The 24,085-nt window shown below is 34.4% G+C and overlaps 3 protein-coding genes across 3 annotated transcripts in view; 1 reads left to right on the top strand and 2 right to left on the bottom strand.

Annotated features, from left to right (window-relative positions):
- Positions 1–930: 930 nt before the first annotated feature.
- LOC120771221 lies at positions 931–5,064 on the bottom strand. Its single transcript, XM_040099128.1, has 4 exons — positions 4,771–5,064; positions 2,992–3,077; positions 1,098–1,206; positions 931–1,044 (listed from the first exon to the last, which is right to left on the bottom strand). The coding sequence occupies exons 1-4, from the start codon at positions 4,940–4,942 to the stop codon at positions 932–934; spliced, it is 480 nt and encodes a 159-aa protein (XP_039955062.1). The 5' UTR covers positions 4,943–5,064; the 3' UTR covers position 931.
- A 3,363-nt stretch (positions 5,065–8,427) lies between these two features.
- The window catches only part of LOC120771223, a 30,655-nt gene continuing 14,997 nt past the window's right edge, over positions 8,428–24,085 (top strand). The window contains exon 1 of the mRNA XM_040099135.1: positions 8,428–8,785. Within this exon, the coding sequence (XP_039955069.1) occupies positions 8,746–8,785 (40 nt within the window). The 5' untranslated portion in view covers positions 8,428–8,745. The remainder of the gene's footprint in view (positions 8,786–24,085) is intronic.
- On the bottom strand, positions 12,776–22,556 carry LOC120771224. The gene is made up of 3 exons (XM_040099136.1): positions 22,197–22,556; positions 15,828–15,913; positions 12,776–13,080 (listed from the first exon to the last, which is right to left on the bottom strand). Exons 1-3 carry the CDS (start codon positions 22,369–22,371, stop codon positions 12,934–12,936), a joined length of 408 nt encoding a protein of 135 aa, XP_039955070.1. The 5' UTR covers positions 22,372–22,556; the 3' UTR covers positions 12,776–12,933.

The raw sequence follows: 24,085 nt of genomic DNA on the forward strand, positions 1-24,085 counted from the left end.
TATTATTATCTGTTTTACTTTTTTATACTGTTTTACCGCATTTTAAGCTTCATTGTGATTTTTTCTTGGAATCGACTGGACTTTTTTATTGTTTTAATAAAGCAACAAAAAACAAAAAAAGTAAAACTTGTTTATTATAAGAAACAAGTTAATTTTCAAAGTTAGAAACCCAACACTCTTGCGCTTTATTATTGTAAATAAAGGAATAAAATTTGCATTTTTCTTTGCCGGCTGCAAAAGAAAGCATTTATTGATTATTTGCTGACGTTTTCGCTCATGCAAAAAAATATGTATGTATGTATGTGCTTACTATGTACTTGTATATGTACAGTCAGCATCAAAAGATCAATGTACGTTCTCAGACACGTGTGTTATTTTTCAAAGAAATGGGCGTTATCATTATACATACATATGTATGTACATAAGTATTTGTATTGTGATCTTCAAAAAACAATTAAAAAAATAATAACAGCAAATATTTGTGCGATTAATATTTTTTTTTAATCAGCAAGTAATTGTTTGCGCATGATATTCATGACCGGTTTACGAAATGATGAGCACCAATTGGCTTAATAACTCTAATGAATACTTAAGTAAGTCGTATGTACATTTGTGCCTGTATATAAGTACCTGTACCTGGTTATACCAAATGATTAGCTATTCTATATAGCATTTCATTAAAAAAATTGTATTTATATAACTGTCTATATATTTTCCGATGTAGTGACGGTATTATCTTTTGAGTAATGAAATGCAAAATTAGTAGAAAATCATTGATTTGTTTTTATTTTTATCGACTCGTAAATATACAAAATTTATATACTCATTATAAAATATAAGTATGTACATATGTATGCATGTATGTACTTAATATATGAACATCAATATCAAATTTTTATTTGTTATAAAAAAACCAGCATTTCCTTTTTCGTTAGGCCATTTGTTTGGGCATAAACTCAGCTGGACGTGAAAAGCCCGTTTGTCTTTCCGATTTGATTCTCTTATAAAGCGAGAACATCGCAATCCAGAGATAAATATTCAATGCTGTGAGAAAAAAAGTTAATAAATTAATTACACGAAATTCAAAGCCAACTCACCGAGGCCTATGAGACTGCTATAAGTACCAGTGCTGAACATGAAAATAATCGAAAACACTATTCCCAAGGCACTGACGATCAACCAAACCAAAACCAAATTGTGACGTTTCTGTAAATAGTAGCAGAAGAAATTAAATAAGGTTTAATAAAAATAGATGTAAATTAGTTAATAAAGTTTAAATAAGTAATGGAATAAATATGCCATTAAATTGACAATTAAATAAAAAATAAAATATTACATTATGGAAACAAAAGATAATAAAACATAAATCACAACAGATCTTTAGAAGTCGGACTAAGCAAAAGTCATTTCTTTAGTTCAAATTTGACTCGAACTGATTTGATAAAACAGCGTGCGCCAAATGGATAAAAGTTTTATCCGTTCCCACAATAGTAGTACTCAAGCGGAATGGACCCGGTTTTTTCTGGCTAAGGACTGCTAACTCGGCAATATTCCACTGCAAGCATATTTTCAGCCCCTAGAACAACAATTTACAAATTTTTGTTTTCTTGGTATAAACTTTATTTATGTTCACGTATAGTTCGATCTCAATAACAGGTCATTCGAAAAGTCCCCGCCTATCTTAGTAAAAAAACATTTTTTTGGCAAAATTCGTTTTTTTATTCAACACAGTTCCCTTCAGGGGTTATACACTGATTATTGATTGTTAGCGAACCTCCAACTTATCGATACTATTTTTGTAGCACGATTAGTCTTTTGATTCAAAATACGTCTTAGTTTCGGCGATTACCTTTTCATTCGACAAAAATTTCTTCCCAGGGTGCATTCTTTTGAGATCTGAGAATAGGAAACAGACGCGGGAGGCCAGATCTGAAGAATGTGATAAATCCGGAGGCAATTCCAAGCCAAATTCAAAGTTTTTTGTTATCGTTTTCATTGACTTGTGACCCGGTGCCTTGCCTTGAAGAAACAGCACTTTTGTTTTCTTCAATCAAGATTTTGTTCTACCAACGGTGCAATAACGCTATCTAATAGTTTCTGCTGATGCTTTTTCCTTTTTCAATGTAGTCAATAAAAATTATTTCATGCGCGTCCCAAAATGCAGACGCCATAACCTTACCAGCCGACTGATGCGTTTTTCCACGCTTTGCAGCGGATGTAACGTATGCAGTCCACTCGGATGAACGTCGATTGAACTTCAGAGTGAGGCCAAGCTTCATCCATTGTCACATAACGATGCAAAAACTCGGGTTTATTACGCTTGACCAACTCCGAACACTGCTCCGAATCATCAAAAGTGTGCTCGCGCAGCACCCACTTTGCACAGAGCTTTCTCATACTCAAATATTCGTGAGTGATATGATGTACACGTTCAGTTTTATTCATATAACGTAAATAATCGCATCCTAAGTGGGATTTCAAAAAATAAACAACACCATTGACATTCGTTGTTATGAGCTTCGTAAGTCACAGACTTGCCTTACGCCGTGTTTTACGCTGACGTAGACTAACGTATGCATCTCAGATATCAACTTCAACGTAAACACTGATTATGTGCCTGGGTTTTTTCAAACAACCATTCAATAATGCGTCGTTGTGAAATTGTTAAGAATCTTTGAAGCGATTAACATTTGCATATTTATTTTGAAATGCTTACTTAGTGGTATCGCAGTAAGTTTCAATCAAACATAAGCAAAACTACACGTTCATATGTAGGTACATATGTATGTATGTACATACATATGTGGTACAGAACACACAATTGATGATGCTGCTGTTGCAGCATTTCGAAGCATTCGAAACCAATATTCATAATATAAAAAATCTCACTTGTGCTGACATTGTATATGTAAGTGTAAATATATTATAAATATTCTATATATTACTGTGTACATGCATAAGTGTGTATGTAGTATAAATCTAAATACAAACCTGGACTGTACCCAAAATCAGGCAAATGCTTGCGGCACCACTGATGAGAACTAAGACTATATAGATATAGAGGAATACTTGAATGTCTGAAATTAAATAAATTATTGCATATAAAAATTATGAAATATAAAATTTAAAAAAATATATACATATGTACATATGTATGTATATCGCCACCTAAAATGCAAAATAACGTAACACGACTTTTTATAAGCTTACAGGCAAAGTAAAATCGATATAATAGAAACCACTCATATTGACTTTTGGTTATAAAATGGTTATAAAATGGTTATACATACATATACATATGTTACAGCGAAAGCTGAAAATTCTGTAACATGATTTAGTGATTCGAAGCAATAAAAAAAACACAATTTCAAATTTTTGTATGATACGTTGTGCATTTTACATACATATACATATAGATATATAAATTAGTATAATTATATATTCATGTTTATATAAACAAAAATAACCTACAATAGAGTATGTATGTTTTTATAATATTTTAAGTACGTGCTTATATGTATGTACTTTCTGAAAAATGTTTTTGCGCCTAACGGCTTTTTAGAAACAGTACCAAATAGTCGTTACATTTAAGAGGCTATATATGTACATATGTACATACATTAGCACGTCTGAAAAACGTGTTCTTTTGTTCTTTCGCGGATTTTTATACCCTGAACAGGGTATATTAAGTTTGTCACGATGTTTGTAACACCCAGAAAGAAGCGTCGGAGACCCTATAAAGTATATATATAAATGATCAGTATGTTGAGCTGAGTCGATTTAGCCAAGTCCGTCTGTCTGTCTGTCCGTCCGTCTGTACATACACGGACTAGTCCCTCAATTTTTAAGATATCCTTTTGAAATTTTGCAAACGTCATTTTATCTTCAAGAAGCTGCTCATTTGTCGGAACGGCCGATATCGGACCACTATAACATGTAGCTGCCATACAAACTGAACGATCGGAATCAAGTTCTTGTATGGAAAACTTTCACATTTGACAATGTATCTTCACCAAATTTGGTACAGATTATTTTCTAGGGAAACAATGTAATGTCCCAAAAAATTGTTCAGATCGGATTACTATAGCATATAGCTTCCATACAAACTGAACACATAGTTACTAAAAGAAATGCACCTGTGAAGACTATATTAGCTTCGGTGCAGCCGAAGTTAACGTTTTTTCTTGTTGTTTTTGTAGATGCATTTTATGTGATAAATAAATTCAATAATTTATTTTTTTCAGAATTTTTTTTTTTATTTTGCCCTACACAAATTTCTCAAATTGATTGGTTTTCGTACGAAATACTTTTTTCATATCGGTACTGAGGTTTTTTATGGAGTTCAGGTAAGCTAACTGCGCATACTGCGGCTTAACCTCAACGCCATTGACTCTACAACCACTTCTTTGCGCAATTGTTGAGATGTTTAGGATCATTTTCTTGTTCGTTTAACCATATGGGTTTTTTATATAAAAAAAATATATTTTACTTATATAAATGTTATATTCTATCAGGCAGGCGTTAAGATAACCTCATCTAATATTTTGACATATGCCACTTAATCCATGAATTCTTCACATTAAAAGAAATATGTACATAAGTATCCATGCACATATACATACATATGTATGTACTTATGTATGTATATCAATATTCCGTCACACATAAAAACAGCATGTTACTAGTTCTAACAAATCACCTAATTGGTAAGTTGTAGCACATACATAGTTATACATACATTCATATCTATACTTTTTTATTTCCACTCACCGCCTTCACTTATCTTTAAGCCTTGTTTCTGTAATGCTGCGGATAAGTCATGTGCATTAACAATACCGACTATCGAAATGATAGTCAGAAGGACAGTGCCAATGATACCCAACCAGCCGAAGAATTTCGCTGTGGATTCCAAGCGAAAGCAACAGAACTTTTCTACCACCATTTTCACAGTATTTTACACGTATTATTTTATTTAATTAATTTTGTGGATTTCACTAGTTGGTTGGTTGGTTGGAGTATTGTACAATTAATATTCACTGCGCCTGACAACTGATGCAACTGTTGAGAAATGCCGCCGATATTCCCTTATAAACAAAACTCGTATCATATCACTGACGATGCATTCCAGCAAAAGAAGCAGTGAGTGCGCTTGCAAATGCCGCTCTTTCTGGTCCTTCTTGCTCTCTCCATCTCTCTAGAAATGGAACGGTAAACAAAAAGAAGTAATTTAAAGCTTTTTAAATGAAGAAAAGAATTTGTTCTAACGCTGAATGAACGCTAAGCTTAATACATATGTATGTATGTATAACGTTGAAGAAATTTCGTAGCTGTACTTTTTTGAATATAAACAAACTTTTAAAATTGTTTTGGTGAATGAAATCTTGGCTAGTAAATATCCAAGACGATTTTAAAGTTGTTGGTTCTATTAGGTCCACAGTATGAATTAGTATAAAACTCCGCGTAAATTGTGGTTGGACATACACACACATGCATATGTAAATGTAACAATTATTGAAAAATACTGCATTTGAGTATCATCCATGCTCATTAATGGCGTTACTTGCATAGCAATTTTCAAATTTGATTCTTACACATTATTGTAAATCATGCTTTTCGACACACACCCGAAATGTTCAAATGTATGCCTTTCGTACGAGAGTGTGCCACTATTCTTATAACTTATAGTGTATTACTTGGAGCTTCCAGCTATTAAAAGCTAAACTTGCATTTCTCTCATTCATTTATTTGCATGCGTTCATTTTAATATTCTCGTTAATCTTCTCATTTTTTGCTCTATAATCATCGATCAGCGGCTCCGGTTCTCGACATGTCAATGTGAGATCGTTTGCTCACCGTTTTCGCAAATTGCCGGCATTGTGCGTCTGCTTTCCAAACATATGTAAATATGGTATGGTGGTATATGTAGGTGTAAATGTAGGTGCAGCACTCGGCATGCTGTCTAACGCAATGAGGGCAATAAAAGAACCTCCATTGACTGACTATTCTAAGCAGTTTAGTAGGGTTAAATGTCCATATGTGCAGCTGTGTGATTTCATATTTTATTTTTAGTCGCAAAGGCACCTACTCTTACTACCAGCTTTGATCTGATTGCATTGCACCAAATATTCCCTTTCGTTCGAGCATGCCATACGAAAAAACTAAATATTCCCTTTTTGACCCAAACAACTACCATAAAGAGCTTGATCAGATTCAGAGAACGCGTACTGTAGCCTTGACAGACGACAGCCCTAATTTCCATTAAGTTCATTTGAAAAATCTTTGATTTCTTAGATCCCGCTGCCGAACTTCAAAAGACCTCTGAGAGGTATTGTTTGGCGATGGCTAATATTTTTCTGCTTAAAATTAACTCAAGCCAAAAACGAATCAAATCATTATCTTATACTTCCCAATCAGGGAACTAGTGCTTCGAGGAATCCTGACGGTAGTGCTTGAAGGACTAGTCGAAATTTTAATTTTTGATTTTGGCAGCCACCATTCCCAAAAAAAATCGATTTTTGTGAAAAAAGTCAATACTTGCAATGACTTAAAAACCTAAGATATTAGCTAAACTCTTATGCTTTCGATCATTACCAAACCTAACAAATATAGCAAAAATCGTGTAAAAATTTCAAGTCGTTTCGGAAAAAATTTTCTCACCGACTCTGAAAACAGCGTTAGGATTTAGAGAGCATACATAAGTACATATGTAAGTATCTTCGCAAATATTTGCCGGATCGTTTTAAAATTTTCAAATAATATACTAATAAAAAATATGTACATATGTATGTACATATGTTTGTACATTCGATATACATATGTACATACAAGCAAACCTAAAAAATCGATGTTTTGAAATCCACAAATGGATATAACCCCGTCAATTAGTTTTTACAGTTCACATTTATAATCTAATGATACTCCTTTGAAATTAATAATGACTAATTCCAGCTAAAGACATACATACGTATATTGGAAACTAATTTCCCAATTGTACACTGTAGAGAGTAATCCGCATGTACCCTCTTACAAGTTTACCTCACAATTTTTTACACGGAAGTAATTACATACATATGTACATATGCATGTGTGTGTGTATGATAACATATTGTTTATTTCGCAACATAATTAAATTCAACATTTATTTTATCTATGCAAATGGTATAATAGAAACCATTCATATGGAAACAAAATAAAAGTTTTAGTTATAAAATGGTTATATATTGGTTATTATATCGACAGCACAAAATTTTATTTTTGGTTATAAAATAGTTATGTACATACATATGTATATACTTATGTATTTGTTATCATACACTCATAGTATTGAAACAAAATTTGACTTTTGGTTATAAAATGGTTATGTATAGGTTATTATAGATATTTGACAGCGAGTTTCGTTTTTTTTTTTTGGGATACGTTATTTTGCATTTTAGGTGACAATACATACATATGTACATATTTTAAATTTAAAAAGATATCGAATTGAAAAAGTTTTTTTTTTGCAAAGTGAGCTTTGAGAAGATGTCGAAAAGAGAGAATAAACGAAACTGCGCTCAAACGATTTATTCGTTCTTTCAGATTTTTTCACCGTACCGCTGTGAGGAGAGCGGCAAGAATCCGTTGCGGTGCAAAAATGAATTCGCTGAAAGAATTAAAAGCCATCTCGCCAAATGAATTTTATTTACTAATATTTATCCGAGCAGCAAGCAAACAGGTTCCGAGTTTTGTTCGTAGTAAGCGGCTAATGTTCGATTACGATAATTTCGCAGTATGATTATTGGAAACGACGCTTTTGTGAAATCAATTGTGCAATAACAGAATCATAACACATACATAAGTATGTACATATTTACTTACTTACATATAAAACAAATACAACAAATACGTACAAGTTTAAATTCTACGAAAATGCATATTGCACACGTGTAAGTATGTATGTATGTATGTACATCCTGGTATTCTGGGAAATTGAAAAGTTTATTCGCTTTCCGTTTTGATATGAAAGCTAATTATTGTGTACTAAGTTAATTAGTTACATACTTACATATGTACATACATAAGTATGTAGGAGGGAAAACCCCGTTTTATAGGAATGAAAGAGAGAAAACCCGCAAACAAATGTTCCGTCGTTCAAGACAGTTGAGTCTACGTCACCGGAACAGACCGGAATTCTTATTCGCTCAGGCGCAGATAAATATAGTAAGGTTATTCATCTCTGTCTGAACTAAACAACAACAACAACAACAACAAATGTTATTTGTACAAACAGCATTTCTAATAATATACATATGTATGTATGTCAGAGCGCCAGTACTTGTATTTTGTATGTCATTGTACATGCGTATGTCGGAGTGCTAATATTTTGTAGGCTACTATATGTGCCAGAGCTTTATATGGAATATGCGACGCATAGGCGGTGCTTTCGATTGCAAATGCGCAAAAACGCATAATAGCAAAACTGGAGAAACTGTTATTCAGTGAGGTCTGATCGCATTTGGCGAACAGAGAGTAAAGAGAGACAAGAACCGTCAGGTACTTTTAGACTCTAAAATTTAGAGTAATGAAGAAGTGCGCAATAATAAGACGCTGTGTCCTCGCAGAATTAGTTCGAAAAGTGACATCGATAGAAGCAGGATTTAATGTGCTATATTAACAAAAAGTATAAAGTGAAGTTATTGTGCTATACTAAAATAAAGGTGTGAAGTGATAAATAGTGGAATCATCTACGAACAAAATCAGCGACATATGTATACTTATTTATATTTTCCATATTGTGGCCAGAGTGGTATAATACATACATACATACATACATGCATACATACTTATGTACTTACTATACATATGTATATATGTATGTGCTGAAAAGCTTACCAACGAAAAACTATAGGGGTATTCTCTTGCTCTTGCAAAACCCGGTGCACGGTGCAACAATTGCAGATTTACAACGGCACAACAACAAACACACGCAGAAAAATATTTGCAAGGGCTGTAAAATATGTCAGACCAAAACCTATGTACATATATTTGCGTGCAATATCACGCAAAAATATAACTGCAACCCTGTTGTAGTTGCCATTTTACATAAAGACATATTACGTCGTTAAATTGTTGAGGAAGATAAGTTTTACATGGATTTTATTATTTCTATTTAAATTTTAAAGATTTGTTACAGTTTTTTTCTTAAAAATGTATGCAGAAGGTGCGCCAATTCACAATAGCCATGCTTAATAGTCATTCACAACAAATTGACCGAATTAGCCATTCATATATCACTAGATTCTGCAATGGGTGCTCTCGTGCTCTTGTATATTTCGGTATAGTATTTTTGCAATCTGCAATCTTGCAAGTGCAAGAGAATACCCCTATTATTTTGAATTAAGTTAAGGGTTAACATTTGTTTAAATATGACATGTACTGACAAGAAGTCCAAGTTTCCACATACTAGTTTATTACCAATCTTTATTAGCGTCTTCAAAATGAACCCCATGGGACAACCAAGCATGACAAGGTTCCATTCAATTTTCCATACACTTGTTATATACATATGTAAGTATGTAGTATCGGTCGGTATGGCCTTCCGTTGGCACGATTCCGATTACTTTGGCGGAGGGGTAAAAAACCGAATTTCCGTATAAATGGAGTATGTAAGGATAGGGGAGCTTCTCCAGAGGAGGAATATCCAAAAATAATAAAAAATAACTAACATTTTTTGAAATATTCACGTTTAAAAATTCAAAAATTTGCACTAGGAAAACATGTTATTTCTCTATGTTTCACTAAATTTGTTCACATTTTTACTCTGTATATTTAAATACACACTCTAAGCTTTGAAAAAAGCTCACATTTCACATTTATTTTGCAATTTTTCAGCTAAATTTAGTAATTTACTTGTCAAATTCATGGCTGAAAAGTTTAGAGTGTTTATATTTACGAGGAAAACCAGCTTTGCCACACCTTAAAAACCAAAAGTGAAGGATTTTTCAGAGTTTCACGGCGTTTTCTTTGTTTGTACTTTCGAGTGATTCTTTTTTCTTTATTAACTATAAAAAAACTATAAAGAAGATTTTTCAAGCTAAAATTGAATATGTGAACACTTTTCCATATATGTACATTAGAGTGATTCAAAAATAAAATTTTTTTTTTTCGTTTGGTACTCGGAAAAATAGGTTCCTAGACACCTCTAAGAAAGCCTCTCCAAACATGAAAAATTTATATCTCGCTTCCAACTACTTGAAAAAATATCTTGTTCCTTAGATTTTGTAGGAAATTGAATGCTCTACAAAAAAGGTCTACTATGATTTTTTCGTAAACCCAAAGGTTTAAAAGACATTAACAGTTAAAGTTTGATTATTTTTGGGAAATTTTTTTATTTCTTATGAATTTTATAACTCAATGAAAAAAAAATAATTATGAGGGTGACTGAAGTACTTTCGCGTAGTCCTCTTTTCTGCGCGCTCTAAAAAAATAACTCTGGCCGAGCGAATACCCGGGGTGACTGAAGTACTTTCGCGTAGTACTCCTTTCTGCGTTAAAACTAAAGAAATATATTGACTTTTTCTTATAAAGTGGTTATATTATTTGGTTATCATGCACTCATATTGAAACAAATTTTTAATTTTCGTTTGTGTGTAATTTAATTAATTTGAAGAGAAAAATGTGAATAAAGTGTGTTTAACGTGGTGAAGTAGCTTCTTGAAATGTTCGAATTTTGCGAGTTTTTAAACTTTAAAGTCGAATATCTCGTAAACTAAGCGTTTGCGGAAACGGAATTGTGCCCTTCCGTTCTTCACCGTGTTTGTGTTTTTCGGTTTCGGTTTCGGTTTATTTTTGAAGCGCTATTCTCTAGATTGTTGGACCAAAAAACATTAAACAACTTTTTTATGTTCCATGGCTGGACTCTACTCTTCAAGCAGATCATTCATGCTCACACACCCGTCGAAATATTTATAAACACACCGTCAAATTTCATATTTTTCTTGGAAAAATTGGCGTAAGCGTCCGCAGATCCTGCATTTTAAATATACGCGATGACATTTAAATTATTTCATATTGGTTTAATTTTTTAAACGCAATAGGCGGTGAATATTTAACTAAGCCGTTATCTCTGAGCGAAATATTTATAAAGCCAGGGGGGCTTATTTGCTTCCATTGTTTGTTTAGTTATGACAAATAAGACTACATGTGAGTTATTAATTATTGTTGCATAAGTAATTTAATTAGCTAATTAATTTCATATATATTTTAACTTTTTTTTTTGAAATCATAAAGAATGCCTCGCGGAAAAGCTTTGACAGAAGAAGAGAAAGGAAAAACTATGGCATATTGTGAAAAGGGGTTGTCAAATCGAGACATTTTAAGACGATTATATAGATCGAAGGATATTGTAAGAATTTCTTTACAATTTCGGACCAATTATTGAAAAAATAAGAGAAGTGGGAGGCGTCCAAAAGTGAACGAAAGGCATTAAACGACTTATTATGGAGGAATATGTAAGTGCGAGAGAAATAAAACAACAAGTTAATTTGAAGATAGGAGTACGACGAGTACAACAAATACTTAGATGTAAATTAGATAGTATTTATGGCAAAAAATGCGCCAAACCGTCATTGGCCGACAAACACAAATTGGCCAGGCTTTGTTTCACCGAAAAATATCGCTTTGGATGACCATTATTTTTACGGTTACCGTTACCCATTCTTTAATTAATTCTATGCCCAGACGCCTAGAAAAGATTATTACTAACAATGAGAGTCATACGTCTTATTAAACATTTTATTTTTCTCTTAAATATTATTTCGGGATTTTAGTGTAAGAACAAATAAACATAAGCACCGCAAAGTCTGCGTTCAGACTGCGTGAACTGAAAATACCGTTACTTTTCATGCATATGCCTTTTCTTTTTGCGTTGGTTCTATTGTCTTTAAATGTAATTGATCGTTTCAAGAGCTCGTGACACTTTTAAATATTTCTTTTTTTTTTAAATGGAAAGTAAAAGAAAAGAAATTAGTGTGTCGGAAAGAAAAAATATTATTAAATTGTCGAAGACGGCGAAAGTTTCAAAAATAATTGACCAATCTGTTGGAAGATATTTCCATTCGTCCATCGTTTAATATACAACTTCCAAAGAACCGGAATTTTAACATTAACCGTTATATGGGAAATGAGCGGGGTTATCATTTGATTTCATCACACTGTGGGTTCTTATAATATTTGCGCTTAGCCAATTTGGTTGTTGTAGCTTCAGTAGTTTAGGATATACATACGACGACATTAACCTAGTTCAGCGAATCAATAGACAGCGGCTATGCTGGCTAGGTCATATCGTACGGATGGACGAAAACACTCCAGCTGTGAAAGTATTCGACGCAATACCCGAGGAGGAGGAAGACCTCCACTACGTTGGAAAGACCAAGCGGAGAAGCGCCTGTCTTCGCTTGGAATCTCCAATTGGCGCCACCTTGCGAAAAGAAAAAAACGAGCTGTTGTTAACTCGACTATAGCAGCGTATTTATCCGTAATAGAAATTCCAAATTGCTAGAAAGTTTATATAGAATTTCATTAAAAGCATTGTAATTATATAACGTCTAAATACTTTCCGATATAATAACGGTATTTTCTTTTCAGTAATGAAATGCAAAATTAGTATAAAATCATTGATTTGTTTTTATTTTTATCGACTCGTAAATATACAAAATTTGTATGTACATACATATGTACAAGTAATATTATATATGAACATCAAAATAAAATATTTATTTATTAAAAAAATCAGCATTTCCTTTAGGCCATTTGTTTGGGCATATTCACAGCTGGACATGAAGAGTCCGTTTGTCTTCCCGATTTGATTCTCTTATAAAGCGAGTACATTGCAATCAAGAGATATATATGGAATGGTGCTGTGGGAAAAAAGTTAATAAAATAATTACATGGATTTCAAAGCTTGCGTATATGCACTATATGTGTCAACTCACGGAGGCCTAAAAGACTGACATAAACACCAAGGTAGACCATGCTAATAGTCAGAAGCACCATCGCCAAGGCATTGACGATCAACCAAACGAAAACCAAATTGTGACGTTTCTGTAAATAGTTGCAGAAGAAATGTTAGGATTGAAATACAATAAATGAAATAAGGTTTAATAAAAATACAAATAAATTAGTTAATAAAGTCTTAATAAGAAATGGAATAAATATGCCATTAAATTAACAATTAAGTAAAAATAAAATATTTAGTTATGGAAGTAAAAGATAATAAAACATAAATCACAACAGATCTTTAGAAGTCGGACTAAGCAAAGGTCATTCCTTTAGTTCAAATTTGAGTCGGACTGGTTTGATAAAACAACGTGCGCAACCCAAATGGCTAAAAGTTGTTTTCCGTTCGCACAATAGTCGTGTCCACACAAGCGGAATGGACCCGGTTTTTTCCGGCTAAGGGCTGCTAACTCGACAGTATACCACTGCAAGCATATTTTCTGCCTCTAGAAAAACAATTTACAAATATTTGTTCTTTTGGTACAACCTTTCTTTATTTATGTTCACAAATAGTTCGATCTCAATAACAGGTCATTTGAAAAGTCCCCCCTATAATAGTAAAAAACATTTTTTTTGTCAAAATTCGTTTTTTTATTCAACACAGTTCCCTTCAGGGATTATACACTGATTATTGATTGTTGGCGACCCTCCAAATTTTCGATACTATTTTTGTAGCACGATTAGTCGTTTGATTCAAAATAGACCTCAGTTTCGGCGATCACCTCTTCATTCGACAAAAATTTTTTCAGAGCAAGAATTCTTTTTAGATTTGAGAACAGGAAACAGACGCTGGAAGTCAGATCTGGAGAATGCGATAGATGCGGGTGCACTTCCAAACCAAATTCAAAGTTGTTTGCCATTTTAATTGACTTGTGACACAGTACAATATTTTGGTGAAACCGTACTTTCTTCAAATGCGGCCGTATTTCGTTCTTTAAACGGTGCAATAACGCTATTTAATAGTCGCTTCTGATGGTTTTTCCTTTTTCAATGTAGTCTATAAATTATTCATGCGCATCCCAAAATGCATTCCACGCTTTGGAGCGGTAGCATCGTGTGTAGTCCACTTGGATGACCGACCACGTTCAGTTTTATTCATATAACGGAAATAACCACATCCTTACTGTGATTTCAAAAATTAAGTAGCACAATTGTCGTCGATATTATGAGCTTCATAAGTCAAAGACTTGCCTTTCGCCGTGCTTTACGGTGACGGAGACTAACGTATGCTTTTTTTTAAATATTTGTTTTTGAATGAACTTTTCGAAAAAATACACGAAAAAAATTTAACACGATCAATTATATAAAATAATCGGTTTTTTAAGTAAAATCGTCATTTTTTGGAAGTTCGCCATTTTTTTTTATTTTTTCTCAAAAAAAACTTCAGTTAATTTGACAACTATCCCTGCTAATCCGGAGATCCGTGGCAGTTGTGTTACTATCACTGTCAGCACCATCATTGTTCTCATTGTCGTCACTAAAATCATCTTCATGGTCACTTGCATCAACATGAGGACCATCACTAGTTTTGTTTGTTCCTTTACTAATTTTGAAGCTTCTTTTCGACACGAACTGGATAACAAATAATTTCCACCTAATCCTAAAGTTACTTTCATAATGTCAGTTGCTGGACGTAAACCCACTTTTCTTAAATGTGATTCCCACTTAAATGGATTACAACATCGATCGAATTGTTGTATTGATGCCATAATGTCTTCATAAAATTCTTCCAAACAATTTAGATTAATAGAATAAAACAATTAGCTTTTCAAATAACATCAAATCAAAATATTATTCATGAACTATAACAATTATTTATTTATTTAGCAAATGTAATATCAACAATCTTTCACTAGACACTTGATCGCACAAAAGATTAACAGCAATTTACAGGTTATGTTTTAGACAGTATGAAAAAACCGTATTCATAGTATAGTTTCTAGTATACTGACTATAGGTAAGTCTATAATTGTCCAACCCTAGTTTATCGACCTTACTAATAGGTAAAATTGGAATCTTGGGGATTATATTCGTAAATTAAGTCTATAAACTGAGAATATAATATCATAAAATCGTTAAATTCTAATTTTTATATGATAGAAATAAAGTTTACGGAAAATTTTTTTTTTTCATTTTTGAAAATTTGACTTTTTTTTTTAAATAAATAAAAAAAATTAAAAAAAAAAATCTGCCCACTCCAGGATTAGCAGGGATAGTTGTCAAATTAATTGAAGTATTTTTTGAGGAAAAAAAAAATGGCGAACTTCCAAAAAATTACGATTTTACTTAAAAAAATCGATTATTTTATATAATTGACTGTGTTAAATTTTTTTCGTGTATTTTTTCGAAAAGTTCATTCAAAAACAAAAATTAAAAAAAAGGTCCCAAAAAATCAATTTCTACAAAAGTTATTGCTATTTGAAAATAAAAAAGCCATTTTTTTTAATTCATAACTTTTTTGAAGTTGGACAAAAAATTTTGAAAAAATTCTCAAAAATGTTTTTCAAAGGGTAGAAGAGGATGGTTAAGTTTCAGCAAAATCTAAAGAGCTCGGGTTCAAAAGTAGTCGATTTGGTATGGAAAACCCCATATGCATGTATTTGGTAAAGAACACACAATTGATAATGCTGTTGTTGCAGCATTTCGCTCCAAACATGCTTTCGAAGAATCATTCGAATTAAATATTAATAATATAAAAAATCTCACTTGTGCTGACATAGTATAGGTATAAATATTCTATATTTTACTGTGTACATGTATAATTGTGTATGTGGTTAAATCTAAATACAAACCTTTACTGTACCCAAAATCAGGCAAATGCTTGCGGCAACAAAGACGAGAATTGTGACTAGAAACATGCAGGGGTCTCTATAATAAGCTGAAATTAAATAAATTATTTTACATAAAAATTATGAAATACACAATTTTAGGGAAAATGTATGTATGTATGTATATCGTCACCTAAAATTCAAAATAACGAAACATCAATTTCTATAAGCTTACAGGCAAAGGTAAATCGATATAATAGAAACCACTCATATTGACTTTTGGTTATAAAATGGTTATATATTGGTTATATCTTATAGCGGAAGTATGTAACATGATTTAGTGAATCGTAAGCAATAAAAAAACTCAATTTCTATTTTTATACCCTGAACAGGGTATATTAAGTTTGCCACGAAGTTTGCAACACCCAGAAGGAAGCGTCGGAGACCCTATAAAGTGTATATTTAAGTGATCAGTATATTGAGCTGAATCGATTTAGCCATGCCCGTCTGTTCGTCTGTCTGTCCGTGTGTCTGTCTGTATATATACGATTTAGTCTCTCAGTTTTTAAGATTTCGTTTTGAAATTTTGCAAACGTAATTTTCTCTTCAAGAAGCTGTTATTTTTCGGAACTGCCGATATCGGACTACTATAACATATAGCTGCCATACAAACTGAACGATCGGAATCAAATGCTTGCATAGGAAACTTCCTCATTTGACGATATAACTACTGTGCCCAAAAAATAAGGCGACATTGTATTTATTTTGAAAATTCTTTATTTATTCTTCCAAATCAATTTCATCCCCTTCAAAGTAATCCCCTCCCGATGCAATGCACTTATGCCAACGGATTTTCCAATCATCAAAACACTGGTTGTAGTCACTTTACGGGATGGCCTTCATTTCCGTCTTCGCTGCGCTTGAATCTCCTCTATCGTATAAAAACGGTGCCCCCGGAGCGGTCTTTTGAGCTTGGTGAACAGCCAGAAGTCGCACGACGCCAGATCAGCTGAATACGGTGGTTGCGGAACGATATGGGTTGAGTTTTTGGCGAAATGATCACGAATTACGAGGTCAGTATGGGATGGTGCATTATCGTGGTGTAAAAACCAAGATTTGTCTTTCCACAATTCCGGCCTTTTTAGGCGGATAGCGTTACGCAAACGACGCATAACGTTCAAATATTATTCCTTGTTGACTGTTTGACCGGTTGGAAGGAATTCATAATGCACAATACCACGATAATCGAAGAAAACGGTCAACATGACCTTGATTTTTGAGCGACTTTGGCGCGATTTTTTTGGTCTCGGCTCTCTTTTTTTTATAGTAGGGGGAAGCATCGATGAGTGTCGTTAAATTATCGACCGTAAAACTACCACCGAGTGTGGTTTTTAGCTTTTCCCTTGTATTCGAAAATCGAGGGCAATAAAATAATACATGTTCAGAGTCTTCTATATACTCTGCACACGTCGGACAGTTCCGACTAATGTCGTTGTGGAATCTGAAAAGATAGCTTCTAAAGCATCCATGTCCACTAAGTATTTGGGTCAGATGAAAGTCTAGGTCCCCATGTCGTCTGTCTATCCATGAGTGGATGTCTGGTATAAGTCCGTGAGTCCATCGCCCTTTGGATGAGGAATTCCCCCGCTCCTGCCACATTTTAGTGCTCTTCTCTCATCTGTCCTTGTCGATACTGTTTTAGGCGTTGATAGCTGATATAGACGCTCGAGTTCGGCTCCCTGGATGTCAATAGGCGGCATGCTGGCTAATACTTCAGCAGCGTCGGTTGATATAGTCCGGAAAGCACTTATTACTCGAATTGCAGAAAGCCTATGCACTGCAATTATTTCTTTAGCATACGCTTTTATATCCATTGCCTGTATCCGTACTGGTGCCGCATACAGTATTACGGAACTCATTGCCTTCGCTATTAAGAATCGCCGTCTGGAACCCGCACAGCCTCTATTGGTCATCATTCTCGATAGGGCATTATAAATTTTGTTTGCCTTCGCGGAAGAATACTTCAGGTGCTCTTTAAATTTTAATTTGGAATCCAATATTACTCCCAGATACTTCAGTTGCGGCGGCGAGGTAATCTCGCACTCCCCTATAGTGAGCTCTATTCGTTCTTTTATCTTCCTAGTGCTTATGAGTAAAACTTCTGTTTTTTCCTCCGCCAGTTTCTGACTCACAGAAGAGAACCATTGGCGTAGACCATTTAAGCACTCATTACATTTATTTCTCAGGTCGGCTAATTGTTTGGCCACTGCTACGACCATGAGATCATCCGCATAAGCTACTAGTTTAACGTCTGCTGGTTGCTGTCTTTTTAGCACCCCGTCATACATAAGGTTCCATAATAGTGGGCCTAACACTGACCCTTGGGGTACTCCTCTCGAGATAGAGTAGCTCTTGGTGCCTTCGTCCGTATCAAAAATCAGCCTTCTGTTTTTAAAATAACTCATTATTATGTTTATGAGGTATTCAGGGGCCCGTATTTCATCCAGGGATTTTATTATATCTGCCCATTTTGCCGAGTTGAGCGCATTCTTGACATCCAGGGTAATCAGCGCGCAGTACTTTTTTGTGCCACCTTTCCATCTTTTGCCACTTACTGCACATTTCGCAGTATTGATGACTTCTCGTAGTGCGTCAATAATGGATCTCTTTTTTATAAAGCCGTATTGTCTCTCTGATAATCCGCCGGCTTTTTGGATTGCAAACTCCAAGCGGTTTCGTATTATACTTTCGTACACTTTACCCATTGTGTCGAGCATACACAGAGGTTGGTACGATGACGGTTCTTCAGGTGGTTTCTTTGGTTTTGGGAGCAGAACCAAACGTTGTACCTTCCAAGAGACGGGGAATACCTCTTCCTTTATACAAGCGTTGTACATTTTAGCGAAAACTCGAGGTTTTGAGCTTATGGCTTCCTTCAGAGCTCTGTTTGGTATGCCATCCAACCCAGGCGCTTTGGCGTTTTTGATTTTCTTTGCTATTGCCAATAGTTCGTCTTCCGTGACTAGCGGGGTTGACTCTGCAGCTTCGTTTCGTCGCTTGGCATATGAAATCCGGTCGTGTTTCGGGAATAATGTTTCGACGACCTTTCCCATAAAAGATGCATCCTTAGGTTGCTGCTGCTTGTTTTGAAATCTTGACATACATATTTTGCAAGCAGTACCCCAAAGGTCAATGCTTGCTTCCTCACACAGCTTCTCAAAACATGAGTTTTTGCTTCGGGTAATTGCCGACTTCAGGAGCTTCTTGTGGCCTTTAAATTCTTCCCTAAGGAGATTTTCGTTCGTTCCACCCCGGTTACGCTGTAGACGCCGTCTAGCTGAGTGACAGAGCTTTCTCAGCGTGGAAATTTCCTCATTCCACCAATATAAAGGCCGCCGCTTGTTGTGATGTGACGTTCTACGCATTGTTGCATCGCATGCTGCGACCAGTTCTTTTCGAACTGCTGATACCAGGTGAGCGGCGCCGTCACCTGATGCCTTTGATGCACTCCAGACTAGCTCAAACAGGTCTGGGTCGAATTCTTGTTGTTTCCAGCTTCGCTTTCGGCAGGGGTTTCTGCTAAAAAGTTCTTGCTCTCGGGAGTACGAAATTTGTGCTATAATTGCCATATGATCACTGTTTGTGTATATGTCAGACACCGCCCACTTAATGTGAATGCTCGGCGAATCGTTTGCAAACATAATGTCAATTATGGATCCTTTATTGCCTTTTTGGTAAGTGTTTCGAGTTCCGGTGTTCATTATTTCTAAGTGCGTTTGACTCAGAAATTCATGAATTAGCCGCCCGCGGTGGTTTGTACATCTGCTGCCCCATGCACTTGACCAGTGGCGTAGCTACAACTTCGGGCGCCCGGGGTCAAGGGTGTTCTGCCGCCCCCCTTTATCTACCTACCTACAAGTTTCATGAAGTGGTTCGAACAAAAGTTAATTTTTACAAAATATCTTCGATATTAAGTATATAAAATTTAGGAACCAGAAGCCACGCAAATTCTGAAGTTCCAAAATTCTCACAGTACGGTAAATAGCAAATTTACAAGACATCTTATTCATAGAAAAAACCCATTTTCGCAATATATCTTGTACACTTTTGACACAATTTGCAGGAATTTTTGCCCGAATTGAAGTTTTTAAATACCTTTTTTGAAAATTTGGAGAAATAAAAGTATTTGTTACATTCAAAGCATAGGGTAACTGTGAGAGTGACACGTCGCTAGACAAAGCTAGAAAAGTGCATCTTCAAGTTCTATCACTATTTGTAAGAAAGATATAAGCCAAAAGATATAAGACTAATTCAAAGACTGAAGAGTATTCGAATAAAAATTAATATTTTTAATTGTTATTCAGATTATTACATTGTGAGTGTACAACTCTATCTTTTATAATAAATTTTGTAAAAAAATTTGTTGAAGTATTTTTCTGAATATTAAAAAACAGCGAAGGTCGTTTTGCCGCCCCCCAAGATGTTGCGCCCGGGGCGACGGATCAGATCAATTTTGTCTTCTATGATTGTCTGATCTAGCAGATCTTGTGCTGCTGCGCAATGGTTTAGATTCAGCTGGAGTATCTTCATTTACTTAGAGTTCTCTTATGGCACGATATTCGCTCGATTGGTCGGTTGTTTCGGGGTCGTAAGCATAGATCCAAGTCCAGTTATAATGCGTTTCATGACACCCTGGTAGTCGCAAAGCATCCTTTCACACACTTCAACGCGAGTCGAGATTTGACGCGCTTGAGGCCCAAAACATCCTTCAAAATGGTATTGGCTGAGCCTTTCGATATGCCAACTTCATCAGCAAGGTCACTAATTGTTAATCGACGGGTTTTAAACACCAAATCTTTGATTTGTTGAACGTGAGCTTCGTCGGTTGAGGTTGATGGTCGCACTGGACGCTCTTCGTCTTCGACACGTTCACGGCCGGCTTGGAACTCACTATACCTATTGTAAACATTTTTTTTAGACATAGCTTCATCACCAAAGGCGTTCTGCACCTTCCTCAACGTATCCGCAGCAGAAAATTGATTCCGTAAACAAAATTTATTGCAAATTCTTTGCTCAAACAAATTTCGACACCGCAAAAAACGAAAAACTCACTTTTAGCAGCTCACAAAACGACACGCATCTCAAACACTAATGAATATTTTGACATGAAATTTAAAATAAATGTGACTGACAGCACTACCAACCTAAAAAAATAGTTCTCCCAATCCCTCGACGCGCGCATCTTTACGAAATTTGGTTTGAGTTATTATTCATAGAAATAATGTAATCTCTTTAGATTTACTTAAACACATAGTAACTAAAAAAATTCACGTGTGAAGGGTATATTAGCTTCGGTGTAGCCGAAGTTAACGTTTTTTCTTGTTTGATAATACGTTGTTTTGCATTTTAGGTGACGATATGGACATACATACATATGTACATATATATAAATTAGTATACTTGTATTTATACATATATTCATGTTTAAATGACAAAAAAAAATTAAAAATTAAGTATGTATGTAGGTATGTTTTATATAATATACGTCCTTATACTTTCTAAAAAAAGTTTTGTGCGCCTAACGGCTTTTTTGAAACAGTATCAAATAGTCGTTACATTTAAGGGGTTGCGTGCATTAGTAAGTCGAACGTATTCTTTCGCGAATTTTTGTTTTTGTATATGAATTTTTTGCGATAAATAAAGGCAAATAATGTAGATTTGGAGAAATTAATCAACTTTAATAATCGGCTTATTTTGATTTTTTTTATTCCATTGCTTCAGCAGTCATTCTCCAGCTAGACATACTATGTAAGTATGTAAAAGGGTGTGTACAGAAGATTTTTTTGCTTAAAATTATTTCAATAATTAAATAAATCATAATTCATTACATAACTTCGAGATTTGTTTTAACAGAGCGTCACATTTCCTGGATATATACATACATATGTATGTATATAGTCTATTAGCGCCTGGTAACGTGCAAATAATAATACTTCCTTTTGCACTACCAAACACAAATTTCTCAAATTGGTTGATTTTTGTACGAAATATATTTTTCATATCGGTACTGAGGTTTTTTGTGGAGTTGTGGTAAGCCAATTGCGCATACTGCGGCTTAACCTCAACGCGGTTGACTCTACAACCACTTCTTTGCGCAATTGTTGAGATGTTTAGGATCATTTCCTTGTTCGTAAAACCACATGCGTCTTTTATATAAAAAAAATATATATGCCACTTAATCCATAAATTCTTCGCATTAAAAGAAATACATATCAAGGTTCCGTCACACACATACATACATAAGTAGAATGTTACTAATTCTAACAAATTACCTAATTGGTAAGTTCTATTACATAATCATATATTTATATCTATACTTTAATTTCCACTCACCGCTGTCATGTATATTATAATAGCCACGTTCACGTAATGTTGCGATATATTCATGTACCTTAACTATTTTGCCTATGGCAAGGATAGTCGGATAGACAGTGCTAATGACACCTAACCAGCCAAAGAATTTCGCTGTGAATTCCAAGTTGAAGCAAAAGAACTTTTCTACCACCATTTTCACAGTATTTTACACTTATTATTTTATTTAATTAATTTTTGTGGATTTCACTAGAGGTTGGAGTATTATGCAATTAATATTCACGGGGCCTGACAACTGATGCGACTGTTGAGAAATGCCGCTGATATTCCCTTATAAACAAAATTCATATCATATCACTGACGATGCGTTGCCAGCAAAAGAAGCGGTGAGTGCGCTTGCAAATGCTCTTTCTGATCTTTCTTGCTCTCTCCATCTCTCTAGAAATGGAACGGTTAACAAAAAGAAGTGATATGCAAAAGGATTTGAAAATTGTAGGTTCTATTAGGTCCACAGTGTGAATTAGTATAAAACTCAGCGTAAATTGTGGTTAGACGTACATATTTGGACGCCTTCCCTTCAGCCTCTTCGTTGAGTTTACAAAACCTAAATGTAACAATTAATGAAAAATCCAGCATTTGATTTTCATCCATGCTCATTAATGGTATATTTTACAAATAAATTTTCAAAATTAAATCATTGCACCTTATGGTAAATCGTGCTTTTCGCAATAAGTGAGTTTTCTCACACAACCCGAAATGCTCAAAGGTATCTATTCCTTTCGTACGAGAGTGCGCCACTATTATTATAACTTATAATGTGTTACTTGTAGTTTCCAGCTATTAAAAGCTAAACATGCATTTTTCTCATTCATTTCTTCAAATGTTCGTTTATGTTTCGATTCTTGCCAATCCTCTAATTTTTTGCTCTACAATCATCGATTAGCGTCTCCTGTTCTCGACATAAGTATCAATGTGAGATCGTTTGCTCACCCTTTTCGCAAATTGGCGACATTGGGCGTCGTCTGCTTTCCAAACAAAAATATGGTATGGTGGTAAATTCAGCTCTCGGCATGCTGTCTAACGCAATGAGAGCAATAAAAGAACCTCCATTGAATGATTCTTCTACGCAGTTTAGTAGTGTTAAATGTCTATATGTATGTGTAGCTGAGTGATTTTATATTAAATTTTTAGTCGCAAAGGCACCTTTTCTTATTGCCAGTTTTGATCTTATTGCATTGAACCAAATATTCCCTTTCGTTCGAGCATGCCATGCGAAAAAACTAAATATATGTATATGTATCTTAAAGAGATTGATCAGCTTCAGAGAACGTGTATTATAGCCTTGACAGACGACAGCACTGATTAGCAATAAAGTCTGTCAGCTTTTCAAACGAAAGTTGACCAAAAGAGACTACAAAAAGAGAGTATAACAAATTATTCTTCACTATGTTGCTATTCATGCCAATTGAGATAAAACATGGTATTTTAATAAATTTTTATATATAATATTGGGGAGTCGAAAAAGTCTTTTCGTATTTTGTCAATAGATGTCGTTTGATGTCGTATATCTCCAGTGCTACCAATCACATAGTGTCATATTGTTGGAAAGATGAGATTTAAGCTTCATTTAAACAAAAAAAAACTAAATTTGAAGAATCGTCAGGTATGTACTTTTAAAGTAAGTGGATGGAAGTAATAAAGAAGTGCGCAATAATTACATAGACGTTGTGTCCTTTCAGAATCAGTTTGAAAAGTGACATCGATAGGAGCAGAACATACTTTGTATGTACTATATTAACAAAAAGTATAAAGATAATAGTGATTAATAATGGAATCAGCTACGAAGAAAATCACCGACATACACTTATTTATATTTTCCATATTGTGGCCAGAGTGGTTTAACACACACA

The sequence above is a fragment of the Bactrocera tryoni genome, chromosome 3 (assembly GCF_016617805.1).
Source record: "Bactrocera tryoni isolate S06 chromosome 3, CSIRO_BtryS06_freeze2, whole genome shotgun sequence".
Classification (NCBI taxonomy): Eukaryota; Metazoa; Arthropoda; class Insecta; order Diptera; family Tephritidae; genus Bactrocera; species Bactrocera tryoni.